This window comes from Penicillium digitatum, chromosome 5 (assembly GCF_016767815.1).
Source record: "Penicillium digitatum chromosome 5, complete sequence".
Classification (NCBI taxonomy): Eukaryota; Fungi; Ascomycota; class Eurotiomycetes; order Eurotiales; family Aspergillaceae; genus Penicillium; species Penicillium digitatum.
The window spans coordinates 1,704,368-1,721,565 of record NC_089388.1 but is presented as its reverse complement, the minus strand read 5'-3'; the positions used below and the strand labels follow the sequence as shown (position 1 = coordinate 1,721,565).

Genomic DNA, 17,198 nt, shown 5'->3' with positions numbered 1-17,198 from the left:
AAAGCGCAGCCGGAGCATATGTTTCTTCCCTAAAGAGCCACGGTGAGACCATTTTGACTACGTCATCAACTTGATGTCATGCCACCTATTTTTATGAAATTGGATGTTGTTTTTTTTAGAGCCACATTGAACCACATTGAGCCACTTAGAGTCATCTAGAACTTTAAAAAAGATAAGGGTTTGTTACGTATTTAGAATCTATAAACACCTGGCAATATACCGCATACAATAAGGCATATAGTACGATGTAATAAGCATATGTTGTTGAAATCCGGCTACCTAGGTAAAGCCCAATCACAGCCATCTTCCGGCCGATCACACAAAACTCCCATCCCCCCACTACCTCAGGCCACCATCCTGGCCGTATCAAAGCTTGGTTTTGTCTAAATGGGGAAAAGAGCTATGCCTGACAGATCAAGCCACTCTTCAAAGAAGAAAAAGGTTAGTTTCCACAATCTCTTGATTGCCAGAGCACTAACGGGATTAGGGTGGCGGTGGGAAATATGGAAAGCAGAAAAATCGTGTCGCAATTGAATCTGGTGATGTAGGTGTCTTTGTGACATGCGATATGGGCAGAGAAGGAAAATGTCTGTCTGAGGCAGTGGACATTTTTTCTCAGGTGAGAAGAATTTTTCTTTTCCTCCTCTATTCCCCCCCCCCCCCTCTGTGAATATTACTGCTACAGCTGAGCTAATTCTTCATTTCTAGGCCATTGAGGGCACTGAAAATCAGGAGGAAGAGGAGCAAGATACTGATGATGAAGATATTGAGGCCCAGATCCGAAGGGAACTGGAGGGCCTACAGCCCAGCAAAGACAAAACTCGTCAATTCCAGCCCATACAGATGGACATGCCTTGTGGTAGGTCTAGGATTTTCCCCCAAAACGCCATTTCACTTGGGCGCTCGGACCTTGGAGCGTTGGTTGGTGCTAACCCCTGATACCCCCAATAGTGACATTCATGCGCCTTGATCCCTCAATAGACCCGGTGCAGCTTGTGCACCGTCTGTGTAGCGAAGCACATGCCCATCCGGAAACTAAGAAAAGCCGATGGATTAAGCGCATGCATCCGGTCACGTCAATCCGGAAGACTTTGAGTGTGGATCTAGCGGCTTTTGCGAAAGAGATTCTCAAGCCTCATTTCCATTCGGGAGGGCCTCCAAAGACGGTGAGTTAAAGGGCCCCCATACCTCCCTCCTGACCTTTTGACATTCGGAGATCCTACTGATCTAGGAAATGACCCGATAATGCACAACCTGCTATGAGGGCACACATGTTTTGAGCACTGCTAATTTGTCGTTCATTTAGTACGCTATTCGGCCTACTGTGCGAGGCAACTCGAAGCTCAACCGAGACGTTATCATTAAAACCGTTGCGGATGCTGTCGGACCTGAGCACCCGGTGAATTTGACGAACTATGATCTAATGATCCTCGTTGACGTTGCCCAAGTAAGCATAAAAAAACGAACTTTCTCCTAGTGGGGTTAAACTGACTCTTTGTAGAATGTGATTGGCATGAGTGTAGTGCAAGGTGATTATGATAAGCTGAAGCGGTTCAACTTGGCCGAAATCTATGACCCTTCACCGAAAGCAGAGCCCGCAGCCACGGCCACTCAGTCTAAGGCCTAATACCAGTGGCACAGTACTCCGTACTTTCCACAGTAGACACCACGTCACTTTGGTGGAATTTGGTTGTACAAACTATCACCTGTGCTACTAGCTGTTCTTCTTCTAACCTCTTCTCGGTCTTCTATTCATGCGATAAATTCAACAAAGCCATCTTAAAACGGCCAGGATGACTTGTCGAGGGGTCCGAAATCACCACTGCTAGATTGGATGCAGGATGGGCTCCCAACAAAGACTTCTTCGGTATTGGGGCTTGAATCAAATGCACGATCTATGCGAGTTTTCCGGTAAACGATTATGTTCAGTGGGAGGCCTTTCTCCACTTGTTATTAATTTTGAAGTTTGCGCGACTCATGACCCATCGTTGAAGAATTTGAAGACTACGACCATGACAGAGGCTCTTGAATTGTGGACAACCGATGACACATCAGAAGAAAGCTAGAAGGACACTTGTTGTCCTTTTTTGTTCTTATGACCTTGTTTGAGTATTGTATCATTGTTGTTGAAGCATTAAAAAAAATTGCTCGAGGAAGTTGGAGTGGATATGGACACGACATCAAATGTATCCACACTAAAAGCACACTACGGAGCACTCCGTACTTGACGCTGGGCTCTCATTCTTTGCTACATATCACATTTCCTGCAGCTAATCTTAGAAGATGCTACATAAGCCCAAAAATCCCGGGGCCGCATCTGAGTTCATGCAGTCACAAGCCGTCCACGGCCCCTGGGATCCCGGGGGAACTGGTAAATCAGGTCCACAACCTAAATAGAGACCAACAGAGGGAAGAAATAGGAGACCGAAGCTATACGCGGATCTACCAGTTCATTCTTAGGTTATTCCAGAACCGATTCATTATGCAAGTCATTTCATTAAAGAGTACAAAATATCCGGTGGCTTGCATGGACCTCAGTGTTTCCAACCCTGAATTTAAAAGTGATGGCTCTAGAGCAGAACCAGATTGGTTTCAAAAGTCCAACACCAAATTGTAATAAGCGAAATACATTGGGAAAGTAACCGAGAAGAAGAAATAGAACCTTGGATGTTCTATGACTCTAGACCCGCAGGAGGAATTCGGCAAGACACGTTTGTGATTGGCCAAGGGGCAAAGTGCTCGGATGATCACCTTTCTTAGAGTGGGATCTCTAGGCGAGACGGCTTCACTTAATTTACTTGTCCCATAATTCTTATTAATCGCGAGCCAATGTGGTAACAGCGTCCTGGTTCTCGCTTGTGAAAGCTCTCTCAGCGAAACATGTTCTTCTAATTTGACTCCGCTTTCTATCTTCAACCTCGGATAGCAATGTTTCTCTTTCGTATCTCGCGTAGCGAGAGTCATGGCGCGGAAAATACGCCGTCACGCTCATATATGGCACTCATAGCGGTCTACTTTGCCCCATTAGTATTCGAGAATCTCCTAGGAGTACTGCATATGGATTCTTTCGCGTATTCTCCGTTTTTAAAGCGAGATTTGCGCCACGTATGCTGAGGGCATGCTGTTCAGGTCTAATTATCTCCTCGGCATATATCCGTCTTGGACTTGCAGGGTCTATGATTCGCGATAGCCTTGTTCATACATCATCCCCTGTCAATGTCTTTTGCAAGGTTTATGAGTCGTCATAGCCTTGCTTATACAGCATCCCCCTCTATTCACCAAGATCCCCTCCCAAATTAATCACGATGCAACAACTTAACTTGAAAACATGGTCTGCTATGCCTTTACTCAAGGGAACAAACGGCCACAGCGACTCTTTTCATCGGCAGTCCCGTGCTGCCGAGGTAGACGAACACCATAGACTGGACGATATCCTGTCGCTGCTGTTTCCTTCCACAGTCCAAGTGCAACACTCGAATCCAATTGTCGGTCACATGCACTCCCTGCGACTTCTGAGGCTGTCCAATGGAGCTCATTTATTGCTAAAAGGGTCCCCATCATCAAGGACCGCCCTCCTGCGACGTGAGCGGTCGTTTCTCGAAACTGAAGCCCAGTTTCTTGCTCTTCTAGCGCAGAGTGCAAACCCTTGTATCCCCCGGCTTTATCATTACGATCCTCATGGAAGACCTTGGGGATCTGCCTACTTGATCCGACAGTATATGAAAGGGAAGAGTTTGTCAGAGATGGAAGGCGAGCTCACCCTCCAACAACGAGATGGGATCGACCGCCACTTGGGCTTCTTAGTGAGTGCTATTGGTCAAAATGCAGCCCCTGGGTTTGGGTCTTTGCAGCAAGTGGCATTTGGCGCTGGAAGTTCCTCCTGGAGAGAGGCCTTCTGTGCCCTGTTTGAAGGCATTCTTCGCGATGCCGAGGACACGTTCATACACCTTCCTTACTCGGAGATCCGACACGAATTGAGTCGCCTGGCACCTGCCCTTGAAAGTGTATCGCTGCCACGTCTTGTGGTCGTGGACTTTGGCCGACCCTCCCACGTTTTGGTAGACGAAGAGTCTGGACAGTTGTCTGGTATTGTGGACTTCAGCAGTGCCGTATGGGGTGATGTGTTGATGGCAGAGATATTTGCGAATGCATCCCCGGCGGTCTTGCAGGGAGCAGGGATGGCGGTGTCCAGGAGAAGGGAGGAAAATATCCGGTTGGTCTTGTATGTGCTTGGAAAACTGTCTACTGCTTCACTTTTAGCGCACTGTTGCTAACTTTTCACTTTCAACCTAGGTATGCGTGCTACCGGCTGGTGTCCCAAATCACTGTGCAATATTATCGACACCGAGACGAGACGAGCGAATTTGAGGCGCGGAGACGACTGACAACTGTGATTGCGGAAATGGCGAGGCTCGAACTGGAATGACGGGCAAAGCTACTGGCGCCTTATATGGCCAACGTCATACCTAGATGATCACCAAAAGACTTCTGTTGCATAGCGAGGTTCCTTCCAGCGACGGGCAGGCCCAATATAGCTGCATGCGATTTGGAGTTTGTTTTTCTCCATTGAGATATAGCGTTTTTATCAAGGGGTTCCCAATCGAAATTTTTTATTGTATTTCACATCAGTTTTTATGTAATAGAACAACGATGAGACAAGAGACAAAGGAAGATTCAAGCTGTCTTCGATGCCAAGTCGGAATATATAGGGCAATAGGGCGGAGCGGGGCAGATCCGTTGTTTAGCTTCTGCATGGCGTCAATGGTATTATCTCTCCGCACTTGACACTTTTACTTTTCCCATAACCTGCTACACCTCTATCGCAGATGGCTCAGTTCCTGCGAGGAAAGCAAGCTGGTATTCAGAAGGACCTGTCCGAGGGCTTGTCCTCGGACTTGTTCCTCCTGGACGATGTAAGTTCTTGGCATCCCAGGCATCCTCTTTTCCTAAACTGACACCGACGTTCTCAGTTCGCACGATGTGGCGTGAACTCACAGATTAGTGCCATAGCATATGATCCTATACAATCCCTCATCGCAGTCGGCACCAGTGATACCCAGTTCGGAAGCGGGCAGATCTATGTCTTTGGGCAACGACGAGTTTCGGTGGTCTTTGAGTTCCCGCGGAAAGCGTCCGCGCGGTTCCTTCGGTTTTGCGCCAGCAAGCTGATCAGCATCGACTCCAAGAATGAAATTTGTGTATACTCCTTGGCGACTAGATGCATGTTGGTTTCCTATGCGCCACCAGGCCAGGTGACTGCCTTGTTATCGGACCCTTGTTTGGATTATGCGTTTATCGGCTTGCAGAATGGTCTGTCAATTGTCCAGGAAGAAGAAAAGAACTGAAAATTGACTTGTGCACAGGTGAAATTATTGCGTATGATCTCGATCGAGAGTCCTTAACGCCGTTCAAAGTTCCGAACTTGTGGTTGGAACGAAACCCCCGCGCGCGGTTCTTTCCCGTCGTATCTCTGGAGTTCTCTCCGCGAGATATTGGCAAGATTCTGGTGGGATATCCAGAGGGAGCAGTGACATTTACTTTCAAGCAAAACATTGCTCAAAAGTACTTTGTTTACGAAATCCCTCCTGGGGCACCCGGTGGGGACTCCCTGCCGTCCCACGACGTGCGCAGGCCCAAATTGACCAACGCAATATGGCATCCCAATGGGATCTTCGTTTTGACTGTCCATGAAGACTCAAGTATAGTGCTCTGGGATACAAAGGATGGACGCAAGCTGCATGCCCGGACTGTCCAGGCACCCAACGTCGACCAACCAGGTGCTGTTGGCAGACCGGGCTCACCTGGAGAGGCTGCTGGACCCAAAGAGCCGATCACAAAGATTATCTGGTGCGTCAAAGATAACCCGGATGACACTGGTCTTTTGGTGGCTGGTGGTCGACCAGTAGGTGATCAGAACAAGGGCCTCGTTTTCCTGGACATGGGCCCAACCCCCAACTACCAGACGTCCTCCTGGCAAATCCTGTCTACTTACCTCGAGCGCCCACGGCGACAAATGACCCTCTCGGTCCCACCGGGAGCCAAGGTTGTCGACCTTTGTCTAATCCCAAGATCCTCGCCCTACTTTAATGGCGCCCATGATCCAATCGCACTTATCGCTATGCTTTCCTCCGGTGAAATCATTTCCCTAAGTTTTCCCAGCGGACACACAATCACCCCCACTAATATGCTTCATCCTTTTCTCACTTTCGTCCATCCGTTTGTTAACAAAGCCGTGCTTACGCCCGTTGACCGGACGGTGTGGCTTGGTCTGAGAGAGCGCCGGTCGCAGGGGCCCAGATTTGCGATGGGCGGCATCGAAGGGAAGAACCCTCTCAAGCGCTTTGAAAACCGCAATGTTATTTCGACTGCACACGCCGATGGAACCGTCCGTATCTGGGACTGTGGGCACGATGATGAAATCGAGAATAGCGACGTGGTTCAAGTTGATCTTGCCCGTGCCATAGGTCGAGTTGGCAATATAGAAGTGACCGAAATGTCTCTTGCCAGCGGCTCAGGCGAGATGTCTATTGGACTCAAGAGCGGAGAGCTTGCTATCTTCCGATGGGGCAATAACCCCTCATACGGGCGTGAGGAGTCTCCTGGTGCTAACGAAGGGCAAGGGAAGCTGACTTCGATAAGTAAGCGAACTGACCCTGGTCTTAAGACAGGTATGCTACCTCTGTCTTTTTTGGACATGCAGCAGGGCCCAGTGACGGCATTGAAGCATGGGCAGGTTGGATTTGTAGCGGTCGGTTACCAAAGTGGTACTTTGGTTATCATTGACCTGCGTGGGCCCGCCATCATACACACTGCACACCTGTCAGACTTCCTCAAGGGACAGAAGCGTAACAGTTTCCGCAAGAGCCGTGCCTCGGGCGAAGTCCAACCGGAATGGCCCACTCGGATTGAATTTGGTGTGATGACTTTGGACGGCGAAGGGACTTATTCATGACTCGTGCTACGAATTAGACTAGTATGCTAACTGTGTTTTAGACTACTCAAGCATTTGCTGCTTCGTCGGCACAAACAAGGGCAATGTGGCAACATTCAAGATCCTCCCTGCTTCTAATGGTACCTACGAAGCGGCTTTCGCTGGATCATCTGCTGTTGAAGATCAGGTGATCAGTGTTATCCCCATTGATGCCGAGTCTGGCGGTCTTGCTTTAGCTACACCAAGTGCAGTCGGAGGCTTGAGGAGTGGTGCAAAAATTCATGGTGTCGTCATTGCTGTAACTGCCTCTGGCTGTCGAATTTTCAAGCCCCCAACATCAAAAGGCGCCCACAAGACATGGGATGACTATCTCTGCGACTCAGCAGCCGTCGTCAAGACTGAAGGACGTGGCTACAGCTTGGTTGGCCTCTTTGGTGACGGCCACGCGCGAGCATTCTCGATCCCCGCTCTTCGAGACATCGGTTGCACCAAGATTGATCACATTGCAGATATGCGACGCCTCTCGGAGGCTTGCATCACCCCCACTGGAAACATTATGGCATGGGTTGGCCCTTCAGAAATCGGACTTTTCAATGTCTGGGGAGGTGGAAACGGACTGTATCTGTCCCTCGTCAAGTCGCTGAAATCTGGTGCTAATGCTAACCTCACCCATAGACATCCTTCGAAAGATACGCTTTACAACCCAGAAGCCGTGGTTCCTCCGCGTCCTACCATTACGAACGTCCAATGGATCTCGGGAACGCAATATGTTTCACCGGCTGACATGGATGTTTTAAGTACGTCAACCCTCTGCCAATGCTACTCCAAATCAATCCTAATGTTCAATCTAGTCGGCGGTCCAGAGCGACCACCATCGAAGGAGATGGTCGAACAAATGAGATTGGAAGAGCAAGAACGTCGGCTAGCATTAAAAGAAGGACGGACCCCATCAACACCAGCACAGGGTGGCAGCCAGGAAGGTTACTGGTCTTATATGTCACGTCAAGTCCAAGAACGCACAGAGCGTCTCGGGATTGTCGGAGACAGCATGGACAGACTAGAAGAGAACAGCAGCGGCTTTGCAAGCGACGTTGGCAAATTTGTACAGTCACAGAAGAAGAAAGCTGTCTTGGGCGGTAAGTCGATCTTCAGGTCCACGGTCTTGTTTGCGGCGTTTAACCCCCTTGCTTAACTGTCGCTGACCGGTCTTCTGATAACAGCGCTTGGCTCGAAGTTTGGCTTTTAGACGGATATCTCCTACCTAGTACGAGATTCTTAAAATGCTTAAACTATACACTGTGGGAGTTTTTACCTTTTTTTCCCGGCGTTAGGCTAGTTAGGTCATGATGGGATGTGAGAGGTCGCTTTACTTTCATCCTTCCACTTCTTGATTTCCCGCTTCAAGCTGGGTCGACCTTGAAAGCATGGCTGTAGGTACATATTAATTAGTCTACTTTGGCAAGATTACAACAGATGCTATCAAAGCTAGTTCTAAAACAGAAGTACATCCAGCTACTTATTAAAATAAGGCCAATAGCAACAAAGGAATCTAACGGAATGACCTACTGAGACTCCGTAGTGCATTGCTGGTTACAGGGTAAACGTTGGACTACATAGCGAAAATCTTGGCGAAAAGGAACCATCTGGACTTTTAGATGAGAACTCTCGCCTTCAGAAAATTGTACTGATATTTCACAAATAGGATAAATGGCATACATGTGTTTGTCACTCCTTGACGCCATGGTTAAGCATCTGGGACACAGTTTTATGTTGTACACAAGATAGTCTCGCAGCTGTGTAAATCACGAATTGTTTGGAGAAAAGGAATAGAATTATGGAGGACGGAGTGAAGGCTGAGGGTATTTATAGTTATACCAATTGTATTTCATAGACTTATAGTCAATGCCAATTCAGGGCAAGAACATGGAAAATAAGTCCAAGGGTCGTAAAAATTGCGTTCTGGCTGTCGTTGAATAGCATGCAAAAAAGGAAGAGTTTAAAAAGCAAAGAAACCACTCCTGAGAGCCGGTGAGACACCATGATTTAGTGTACCATGAGCTCGGGATGAGGCTGGTGAGTTGGCTTGGCAGCATCGTCCTTTTGGTCTGTGTCGTCGCCCATCTCAACATCGTCATCACCATCGCCACCCTCTTCCTCATCAAGGTCATCCTCATCATCTTCACTCTCGGCCTCCAGATCTTCACTCTCGGCATCAGAGATCTCTTCTTCCTCGTCCTCTTTGCCAGCAGGGACATCGGCGCCCTCCATATCATGGTCCTCACCCTCGGCCGGCTTGTTGGACTCCTCGAGCTCCTTGAGGAGTGCAGCCTCGAGCTCACGCTCCTCGGCACCGTAGGCTCCACTGTCATCTTCGAGACCGTCGGCCTCGGGCTGGTCAGGTGGGTACTCCGCGGGGGCAGAGTCATCAGAGTCCCTATGGAGAAGGAAAAAAAAAATGTGAACAAAAGCCCCACTAGGAATATATACATATTAAACAAGGGGTCTCACCATTTGATAGCGAAGCGGGTCACACGAGGCTTCTCGGCGAGGACATTGCGGCGAATGCGCTCGATAACGGGCTTCGCGGGGGGCTCAGCTGCCAGCTCCTCGGTGTCATACTCGTTGTTCACATAGTAGCCAACCCGGACGAACTCTCGGCCATCGTAGCTGCAGGTAAGCAGAATGACGGTAACGCCGAGCATCTCGGAAGTAGGAATGCGCTTGACATCAGGTGCGTCGGCCTCAAAGATGAACTTGTTCACTCCGACCGGGATGGGACCAACGAGCAGGGAGTCGAGTTCTTGGTCATACTCGGAGCTGTTATAGTTAGACTCTGCGGGATTGGTAGGGGACAAGGAGTGTTGGGAGGGTGGACGTACGAAGTGGCGGATCCGACGTAGGTGAGTTTCCATTCCAAATCTGACAGAACTTGTTAGAAGACTCGACTGGAAAAAAGTAGGAACACAAGCCAATACTCACCCTTCTGAAGCTGCTCAAGGCACTCGAAGGTGATTTCGAATTGGTAAGAGGCGGTGAAAGGAGCCGGGTTGTTGAGGTTTTTCACTCCGAGGAGTGAGACCACAGACATTGTGATAAGATTGAGGGTGTGTGCGGACGATTAAAGAGTTGAAGAAAGGCAAGAGTGAAAGATTGTATAAACAGGGGGTCGAAAATAAGAAAAAAAAATAAAAAAAAAGAGAAATCAACAGGTCCACAAGAATGCAGTTTACTCTCAACCCCTCTAGCTCAATGCGAGGAGCATTGATCGACGCGCCTTTCGCGTCCCTCGCTTTGTCCTCACCGCCCGCACGTGACCCCGATCTCACTACCCGGGCAACTTGCATCACAGCCATCGCAGCTTTGCTCTCTCCCACTTGGCCATAATTTGCTAGCAGACACATTGCGGCCGAGAGCTATCTCGTCAAAAGTGGCTGTGCTCCACCCCAACCCTTGACTTTCAGAAGATTTGTCTTTACTTTGACATCCTGATATCATATCGCGCAAACCCTGCTTCGGCTTGCGCCGTGTGCTTGTGACTTTCCCAGTTGCTCAATCTTCCGTAACGTTGCGGTTATCGCATCAATCACCCCATCATGGCGGACGATGAAGCAGAGGCTGCCTTCTTCCAGGCTCAGGCCTTGAATACCGATTCCCAATCCCCCACTGTGCAGCAGGAAGGTGATAACTCAGACGCAGAATCAGATGACTACGATCCTTCACTGGCATTGGGGGATCAGTACTCAGCCTCCTTTTCCGAGAATAAGCAGCCTGATGTCGGCCCCACTGATACAGCTCTCTCGGATGAGACCGAAGATTCCATCCCCAACCCGGCCGTCGCCTCAGATGCAGAAGCTGGCCGAACCAGTGACTCCCCCGACCTTTCTCAGAACCCCTCACTTGCTGAGTCGTCGACCCCCGTGTCAGCCTCTGCTGCTGAGGCACAGCCCAAGACCCGAACAATTGGCGGATTTGAGGTTGATGAGGACGAGGATGACGAGGGTGATGCGGAGTATGAGCCGCCCGCTGTACTTGGGGGTGAAGATGTGAATGCTATGCCTGTGACCATGTCTGAAAATCCCAGCTCAGGAAATGCAATGCTAAACACTTCCCCTGATGTATCATCACACCAAGCTGAGCAGGCACCTGCCAGTGGACCAGGTGTTGCCAATAGTTCTTATTCTTCTGATGCTGTTCTTAATATTGATCCCTCTTCTGTTCCTGTCCAATCGCACTGGGCTGCGCAAGATTTGCAATCCGCAACCATGCAGAACAGTACTGTTCCTACTTCTGTACCTGACTCTCCAGCCTCAAAGGGTCGTCTGGCTCATGACCGTGTCGGCATGCTGGAAGACCGAATTCGAGAGGATCCCCGAGGTGATATCCCTGCTTGGTTGGAGTTAATTGCCGAGCACAGAGGCCGCAGCAGACTAGACAGCGCACGCGACACCTATGAGCGCTTCTTGAAGCTGTTCCCTATGGCGGTAAGTCTACCTTTGCTTTTTTTACTTGTGCTTTCATTTTCTATCGCGGCAAGGTACAAGATAGCTAATGGGATTTATCTTAGGCCGACCAATGGGTGGCCTATGCCAGCATGGAGTCTGAGCTCAATGAATTCTTCCGCTTAGAGCAGATCTTCAACCGAACGCTCTTGACGACCCCCAGCGTTCAGCTCTGGTCTGTTTACCTTGATTATATTCGTCGTCGTAATCCATTGACAACAGATGCCTCTGGCGAGGCAAGAAAGACCATTTCATCAGCATACGATATGGCCATTCAATATGTTGGAATGGACAAGGATTCCGGAAACATCTGGACAGACTATGTTGAGTTCATCCGTTCTGGGCCAGGCATTGTTGGTGGATCTGGGTGGCAAGATCAACAAAAGATGGACCTACTGCGAAAGGCCTACCAACGAGCTATCGGCGTGCCCACCCAAGCCGTCAATACTCTCTGGAAGGAATATGATCAATTTGAGATGAATCTAAACAAGCTCACGGTAAGCTGGACAGGTTTTGAATGCAACCAGCTTGTATTAACATTTTCCATCAGGGCCGCAAATTCCTTCAAGAACATTCGCCGTCCTACATGACTGCACGCAGCTCATACACCGAGTTGCAAAACATCACCCGCGATTTGATTCGCACTTCGCTTCCACCACTGCCTCCGGTTCCTGGGTCTGAAGGCGATGTTGAATACTCAGCACAAGCAGACATTTGGAAGCGCTGGATCGCATGGGAAAAAGAAGACCCTCTAGTTCTGAAAGATGAAGACCCTGCTGCTTACAAGTCACGCGTGGTGTACTTCTACAAACAGGCACTCATGGCATTGGCCTTCTTGCCCGAAATGTGGTTTGATGCAGCTGAGTTCTGCTTCCTGAATGATATGGAAGATGCTGGCACAGAGTTCTTGAAGAACGGCATTGATGCAAACCCAGAGAGTTGTTTGCTGACATTCAAACGCGCGGACCGACTAGAGGTTACCTCAGATTCGGAACAAGATTCCGCCAAGCGCGCTGCCAAGGTCCGGGAACCATACGACAAATTGCTTGATGCACTTTACGAATTGATCAACAAGGCTCGCAACCAGGAAACCTTGGATGTTTCACGCATTGAAGCTTACTTTACTTCATTAAATGCGGAGAGCCAACTTCAAAATGATGATGAAGATGATCCCGAAGCCAAAGAACGAGAAGCTGCCAAGACGGCACAGATAGATGCAGTCCGAAAGGCCCATTCCGTTCAGATCAACCTTATCTCGAAGACTGTCTCTTTTGCATGGATTTCCCTCATGCGTTCGATGCGTCGAATCCAGGGTAAGGGAAAACCAGGAGAAATGGCAGGCTCTCGTCAAATCTTTGCCGAAGCCCGGAGGCGAGGCCGGATTACCAGCGATGTTTATATCGCGAGTGCTCTGATGGAGTACCATTGCTACAAAGATCCTGCGGCCACCAAGATCTTCGAGAGGGGTGCAAAACTATTTCCGGAGGACGAGCACTTTGCGCTCGAATATTTGAGGCATCTGCTTGACATTAATGACACCATCAGTAAGTCGAGATTCCACGTTTCTGAGAGATTTGCTAACCACTGCCATAGATGCTAGAGCCGTGTTTGAAACAACCGTCAGGAAATTGACATCCAACCCACAGAACATTCACAAGGCTAAGCCCATCTTTTCCTTCCTCCACGACTATGAATCTCGTTATGGTGACCTCACTCAAGTTATCAACTTGGAGAACCGCATGCGCGAACTATACCCGGAAGATCCTGCGTTGGAGCAATTCGCCAATCGTTACTCAAATTCAAACTTCGACCCTACTTCGGTGCGACTGATTTTGTCCCCGTCCCAGACAAAGCCAAAGACTATCATGTCAGGAATCTCCATGGAACCCCGCGGTTCTCCTATGGCCAGATACATGGACACTTCTCTCAACTCACCTAAGCGACCTTATCCCACTGATGAATATGACGAAGACTCCGGTCGCCCGCGAAAGTTTGTTCGTGGTGAGTCGCCAATGAAGAGTGCGCAAGCTCGGCGTCTCGACCAGCCGAAACGAGTACAACAGTTGAACGGCCAAACCACCTCATACAGGCCCCAGGGATCTCCAGCTCCCCTACCTCGTGAAGTGGTGAACCTCTTGAGCATTCTGCCTTCTGCAGCTGCCTACAACATCACCCGTCTTTCTCCCGAGAAAATGATAGACCTCCTTCGCCACGTTGAAATACCTTCCGACATTTCACAAATCCAGATCCCGCAAACTGCACACGGACCAGGTGGAGGCCAAACTCCGGGACCGAACCCCTACTCCGGTAAGATCATTATCAATCTCTCCCATAACAACATTCTTAACATGTCTTCTCCAGGTGCTTACCGCTGAGCCTGAATTTTTTTGTTTCCCTCCGAGGACCACCGTTCCATTTGCAGTGTAAAATCCTTTGCTCTCTGCTTTTGCAATTTTAATTCCTCGGCGCGCAAATTATCCCGATGTGTCTTTGCGGACTTAATGGCCCAGCCCTTTTTCTCCAGGGGGGCATTTCATGAAATATGGTCGGGGCATACGCGGTTCTTTAAGCCCCCCTTTGCATCTTCCATCGGCGTTGATCTATCTGGCATTTCCTTCTTTTTTTTCAAATAGGGCCACAGGCCACCAACTTCTGCTTGCTGGTTGGGGCTACCCAACAATGCTTTGTACAGACTTAACATAGCAGATAATCTCACAAACAAATCAAGCAAACACAGTGCGCATTCACTCTTGTAGATTCTTGGCTATTAAGACACTTGTCTAATCATCCTAGGGTAAGTGAAACTGACCCCCTCCTTTACCCCTAGATCTTGTGTCCATACGGCCTGAACAGTCATCCAGCGGACTCATACCTGTCTCAGGAGACTGTCCTCGGCTAATTAGATACAGAAAACAAAATAGAGACGAGGACAGGGACTCCTGGTTCATTTGGCGAGCCTGATTTGTGCATAAATGCAGCTGCCGTCTTCTCGGCTCGGACTGGCAGTTCTGGCAAGAAGGAAGTAGAATTGGTCGATTCGCCCGAAAGTCAGTGTCACTTTTTCTTCTTTAATAGGCACTAGGAAAAAATTAAGCCTTTCAGAGAGTGAAACGGTTCCATGGATGTCCATTGAGTTTGTGAACTTTAGATTTAAGCTTGAAGTAAATCTGCTTGAAATCGATGGTGGTAGGTGGGGCATGTGCGGAAGCATGTGTACGAGGTGGGTCCCTACGTCACTCTGCACACAATGCGAAGCGCCAGGAAATATCGTTTAGCTTGCACAAATGCGATATTAATTCGGAAATCTCGCGACCATGGCTCCAAGAGATAGACACGGGCCCATTAATATGTTGTATACATCAGGTTCCATGCTGCGCTCCATGGGACTCTAACTCAAATTTCTCTCGACTTCTTCGATAGCTTCTCCTCGGTAGACCGTTTTCGATGGAAGTCAGTCACACACCCACGAGGGTCATCTTTGAGGTTTCCATCGCAGCATGGGAACGTAAAGGACTCTGGGAAATCTTAGCGCATCTCATCGGTATCCACCTCAAACTCATCATAAATTTCCATATAATATTTTCAACAGTGGGCTCATTGTTCTCTTGTCATGGGTCAGCTCATTGAACATAATGGACCATGATCTCCATTTTGGGTAGTCGTACCTAGGCGATATCGACCGCTTCGCTTCGAATTGGCGGTAACATCAAATTCCTTCTTACAATTGACGCAAAGCGCGTAGTGTGGCAGTGCTCTCTTATTGCTATCAGAGCTCTCTTCGGTCTCGGTAGCCTTGAGCATTCCCTCAGTGATGGGCATGGCGGTATGTGGATCGGTTTGACTGTGTGCCTTCAAGGTTATCAAACTGTTACTCTAAAAAAGCGGATGAAAATACTATACAGACGCTAAATCTGTAGTGGAAAATTATCAATCCAAAAAAAAATAGATCAAGGGTCCAGGCAACGGATATACGAGCGGACCTCGCGCATGGTGAACTCCACGCGCGAAATCATTCCAACAAAATTGCTACGTTTTACGGAGAAGACTAAAAAGGGATCCACAGCGGACCTGGCAAAATCGATTTTGAAGACTTTGTCAAACCACGAATATGGCCCCCCTAGGCCATAAACAGGAACCTTGGTTTTTGTTATGGTCTATGTTGTAGTGGAAAAGTACGCTGTATCTCGTTCCACAGACTTCAATAGTGTAGGATGGAAATCTAAAGTGCATCGAAGAACTTACTTTTTGTGTTGTATCGAAAACAAGTAGTTCGACCTAAATGGCCAAAAATGGTGTCTCAGGAAGCATGAGGTTCAAGGGGAAAAAATCCGACTAGAGAGTATTATCTCTAGCCGCGTATTGATCATCCCTTTAGATTCTTTGTGACAGCGTTGTAGCACAGATTTTATACTCTATTCCACCCTCTTTGTAGATTAAAATTGATATTGAGTCAAACCGCGAAGAGTCAAAGCCACCGCCATGTCGTACTGACCATCGTGCCAATCACTTACACACCGGTAGCACCATCATCCAGTAAAAAGGCTGGATTGCATAAGGGCAGTCAAACTTTCATGGTCTTTGTGGACCATAGATTCAAATTTCCAGATAATGAAACCGCGACTTATGTGATCACTTGATACCAAAGAAAAACTGGAGATAACCTTTATAACAGAACTCAACTGTGTCTTGCTTTAGTCGCACTTTGGCTGCACTCAATATGAGAAAGGTCTGTTTCTAGGCCTTCAACGTATCCCTATACGTGTCATTCTCTGTTTGCCAACAGAGTTTGACAGTGAACGGGATCCATTTGGAGGATTGTACCCTTGATCCGTTTACGTCACGTTTTCATTCTGACTGTTGGCTATTAACCCTATCTCGGGTACGGGCAGAAGGGCCCTTTCGTCAACCTCTGTCTGGCTTGCTAATCAGTTTTCTAGGCTAGGCTACCCCCCTTCTGTTACCATGCCGAACAATACGACCAAAGCGAATGAGATATGCAAGATTTTGGTTGCCACATTAATAGTACAGACACCAAGGGGCCTTGCTCCGCCCAGGAAGATCGGCAATTCGTATGCGAAATAGGCGCAATGCCCGCCAACCATTCCTAGGCGTGGTCTAAGCGGCGAACATGTATCGAAGGGGACGCTTCTATGTAGTTAATGCTGGCCTTGACAAGCCTCAGAGCGGATACTATCCCTCTAGGCTGTAACGGTTAATATGATCGTGGATAAAGAGCTCAAGTATATCCTGTACATGACATAGCAGGTACAGAGTAGCTTAAATTTTTTAACCTTGAAAAATTACTTCATTTTGGGACCTTAGGAGGAAGTGCGAGATGTTTAATGACTAGCGTACTTAAAATGGTTAGGCTAACATTAGCACCCATGAGTACTTTTAGTTCACATAGGGCGGACTTGAACCGCAATTGTGATTGTCAGGGTGATCACCTCTATAAACCCATTTGTATGCCATGTTTAGTTTATAGCCTTTACAGGTTGCTCCTAGAAGAATCGAAGTTAGATATGGTCTCAAGTAAAAGTGCGAGATATCAAAGTAGAGGGGTACTTGATATTGTTAGGCAAATACAAGTATAAGCAAGTACCTTCAGTTCACATAGGTCGGACTCTGACCGCAGTTGTGATATTTAGGCCTACAAATGTAAAAAAAATAGGCGTATTCAGAGTCTCTAACGACTGCTCCTGCCCTAGAAAGCTAGGTTATCTCAGACACCCAAAAAGGCAGGCGCTACACACCGATTCACCCCCAGA

At 48.3% G+C, this 17,198-nt stretch overlaps 5 protein-coding genes across 5 annotated transcripts; 4 read left to right on the top strand and 1 right to left on the bottom strand.

The window, feature by feature from the left end:
• Nucleotides 1-402: 402 nt before the first annotated feature.
• On the top strand, nt 403-1,627 carry Pdw03_1803 (THUMP; the record flags this gene model as incomplete). Its single annotated transcript, XM_014680976.2, has 6 exons — nt 403-441; nt 488-619; nt 709-859; nt 952-1,166; nt 1,307-1,447; nt 1,502-1,627. 6 exons carry the CDS (start codon nt 403-405, stop codon nt 1,625-1,627), a joined length of 804 nt encoding a protein of 267 aa, XP_014536462.2.
• Nucleotides 1,628-3,305: 1,678 nt separating this feature from the next.
• Nucleotides 3,306-4,426, top strand: Pdw03_1802 (Aminoglycoside phosphotransferase; the record flags this gene model as incomplete). The annotated part of the gene is made up of 2 exons (XM_014680977.2): nt 3,306-4,222; nt 4,294-4,426. The coding sequence occupies 2 exons, from the start codon at nt 3,306-3,308 to the stop codon at nt 4,424-4,426; spliced, it is 1,050 nt and encodes a 349-aa protein (XP_014536463.2).
• A 400-nt stretch (nt 4,427-4,826) lies between these two features.
• On the top strand, nt 4,827-8,177 carry Pdw03_1801 (SNARE-dependent exocytosis protein (Sro7), putative; the record flags this gene model as incomplete). Its single annotated transcript, XM_014680978.1, has 7 exons — nt 4,827-4,913; nt 4,971-5,310; nt 5,364-6,914; nt 6,994-7,549; nt 7,607-7,728; nt 7,783-8,067; nt 8,152-8,177. 7 exons carry the CDS (start codon nt 4,827-4,829, stop codon nt 8,175-8,177), a joined length of 2,967 nt encoding a protein of 988 aa, XP_014536464.1.
• A 797-nt stretch (nt 8,178-8,974) lies between these two features.
• On the bottom strand, nt 8,975-10,019 carry Pdw03_1800 (Histone chaperone asf1; the record flags this gene model as incomplete). Its single annotated transcript, XM_014680979.1, has 4 exons — nt 8,975-9,365; nt 9,440-9,748; nt 9,811-9,850; nt 9,911-10,019. The coding sequence occupies 4 exons, from the start codon at nt 10,017-10,019 to the stop codon at nt 8,975-8,977; spliced, it is 849 nt and encodes a 282-aa protein (XP_014536465.1).
• A 505-nt stretch (nt 10,020-10,524) lies between these two features.
• Nucleotides 10,525-13,805, top strand: Pdw03_1799 (mRNA 3'-end-processing protein rna14; the record flags this gene model as incomplete). Its single annotated transcript, XM_066100005.1, has 5 exons — nt 10,525-11,412; nt 11,496-11,927; nt 11,981-12,974; nt 13,024-13,737; nt 13,792-13,805. The coding sequence occupies 5 exons, from the start codon at nt 10,525-10,527 to the stop codon at nt 13,803-13,805; spliced, it is 3,042 nt and encodes a 1,013-aa protein (XP_065957732.1).
• Between the last annotated feature and the right edge of the window lie 3,393 nt (nt 13,806-17,198).